Here is a 2,045-nt window from a genome sequence, read left to right as displayed (position 1 = left end):
TAAATGCAGGAAGCATTTGGTAAGCAAGGATTAGCCCAGGTTTATTCATTCTTGATTTTACTCAACAGTAGGATGCAAGCTACATATGAGCACGCATTCTTGGTAGTTTCATCTGCTGTTTGCAAGGCAGTTTGCAAACTGAACACTTTGTATCCTATGGAAGGTGGATTTAGATTGACTGGCAAAAAGGAATAGAACCTTCAGCCAACTGGTCAGCAGGCATGGCCTTTGAATTAGAAATTTCATTACCAGGCGAGGTAACACTCAATTAAATTCATCACACCTGTTTGTACATACGTGACTGCTGTCTTTAGAAACTTGCACTGAAATCAATGCAAAATATCGCTCCTAAATACCTTTAACATTAGAACTTCAAATGTAAATTCCCAGGCTGGTCTTGAAGTAAAAGAGATGGTACCAGCATCTTTTGGCATACAGAGAAATGCCATGACAAACACTCATAGACTGGGAGGCACAGGAGTTAATTCCTGAATTTTTTTATAGCCTGGATTGCTCTAACACTTTGTGATAAAACATTGTTTGGGTTTGGTTCCACTGTCTCTTTTGCCTTGCCCAAGACAAAAACATGGAGTTGCCAGGTAGAGCATTGTGTCCTGGCATGTGGATGCAGAGTCTGTTTATCTTCTGGTGGGACTTGGGTGATGGATCGTCCAACCAGTGAGCTGATCTAGCATCTGGCACGTACCTCTGTGCACTTCAGTTGAAGATTTGCTACATGAAAGGGTTTACTCCACCTCCAGTCAGAGGCTGGTGTGTATCATGGACTTTCTCTTTTTCCTTTAATCCTCTGACAGCTGTAGTCCTTTCTGAGCTCTGGGTAGGGTTCAAGACTCCACTGTGCTCAGTACCAAATTGGCAGAAAATGAAGTTAGGTCTTATCTCAGCATACATGCAGAGAAGAGTACCATAAGAAAGTCTGGATTGCAGGTTTTGGACTGGACTTCCAATTCTGGTCAAGACACTGCAATATCCAGAGGAGACTGTGGCTTTCCTCAGATATTTGGGTTCTGCCTCATTTGGGGAACTCCCCCACTGGGATGAATAGTGTTTGCATAACTCCAGCTGTTGCCCACCATCACCTTGCCTCCTTCCCTCCCACCAGAAGAGGCACAACTTCTACTTTCTGATTTCACAGCGCCCCCATGATAATGAGTGAGCCTAGGGAGGGAGATGGAGATTGCACACATTAACTCTCTCTACTGCTGCTTGCTTCAAAATCTCCCAGACGTTGGCATTTTGCAAAAAAGACCACAACAAACACACACTGAACTCATTCTGAGAATTCTTTATTGCTTTCACAATCTTATCTTTTCAGTAGTTTCCCAAGAGCTTGTGAAAGGAACATGGGATCTGTTGATTAAACATCATCTTCAACAATCGAGTAAATGCATCCTTGATGTCAAAGTCATGTTCACTGGCTGTTTCCATGTGAACATCCCGAGTCGAACAGTGGTCAGAAGAATTGTGGGAAAGCAAACAGTGTTACTGAATGGTAGCAATGGGAGCAGCAGTATGAATGGCATGAGCTACTGGTGCCCTCCGCTGAAATGTAAGCCTAGACAACCTGTCCATTTGGGTTGGGCTTTCCCAGGTGCACCTCTGAGCAGAAGAGCCAGAGGGACTGAAGCTTTTACCACACTGTCCGTCTGACATTTGCCCAGGGAGATTTCTTCATTCCTTGAGCTTCTTTCACATCACTCCACTCAAGCTTTGTGTCTGGAACCTCATCTTCAGGCTCGGGATCCTCGCGGACAGTCCCCTCAGGCAGTGCCACGACGATGGGCAGAGGGCCCTGCTCCTCCCGGAACTCCACTACACAGAGATTCTTCTGGTTCGCTAACTGTTGGTGAGTCTCCTGGGAACATGAAAGAGAAAAGACAATCAAAGCAATGATGCACAATATTGGTTTACTTCAGGTCAAACTCTACACGGTATATGGGGTAGGAAAAGAAAAGAAATTTGCTAATAAACAGTTTAAACACTGCGTAAATTAAATGACTCATCAGGCTTATCCTCATGGGTTT

General features: G+C 44.4%; 1 protein-coding gene across 1 annotated transcript in view; it reads right to left on the bottom strand.

Moving 5' to 3' along the window:
- Positions 1 to 1,651: 1,651 nt before the first annotated feature.
- Positions 1,652 to 2,045, bottom strand: part of MRPS5 (mitochondrial ribosomal protein S5) — a gene marked incomplete at its 5' end in the record, with an annotated part of 12,990 nt that continues 12,596 nt past the window's right edge. The window contains one exon of the mRNA XM_010293388.1: positions 1,652 to 1,876. Coding sequence (XP_010291690.1) covers positions 1,652 to 1,876 — 225 coding nt within the window. The remainder of the gene's footprint in view (positions 1,877 to 2,045) is intronic.

The sequence above is a fragment of the Phaethon lepturus genome, unplaced genomic scaffold, assembly GCF_000687285.1.
Source record: "Phaethon lepturus isolate BGI_N335 unplaced genomic scaffold, ASM68728v1 scaffold3578, whole genome shotgun sequence".
Taxonomy (NCBI): Eukaryota; Metazoa; Chordata; class Aves; order Phaethontiformes; family Phaethontidae; genus Phaethon; species Phaethon lepturus.
The sequence above is the reverse complement of the archived record's forward strand: the minus strand, read 5'-3'. Positions and strand labels throughout refer to the sequence as shown.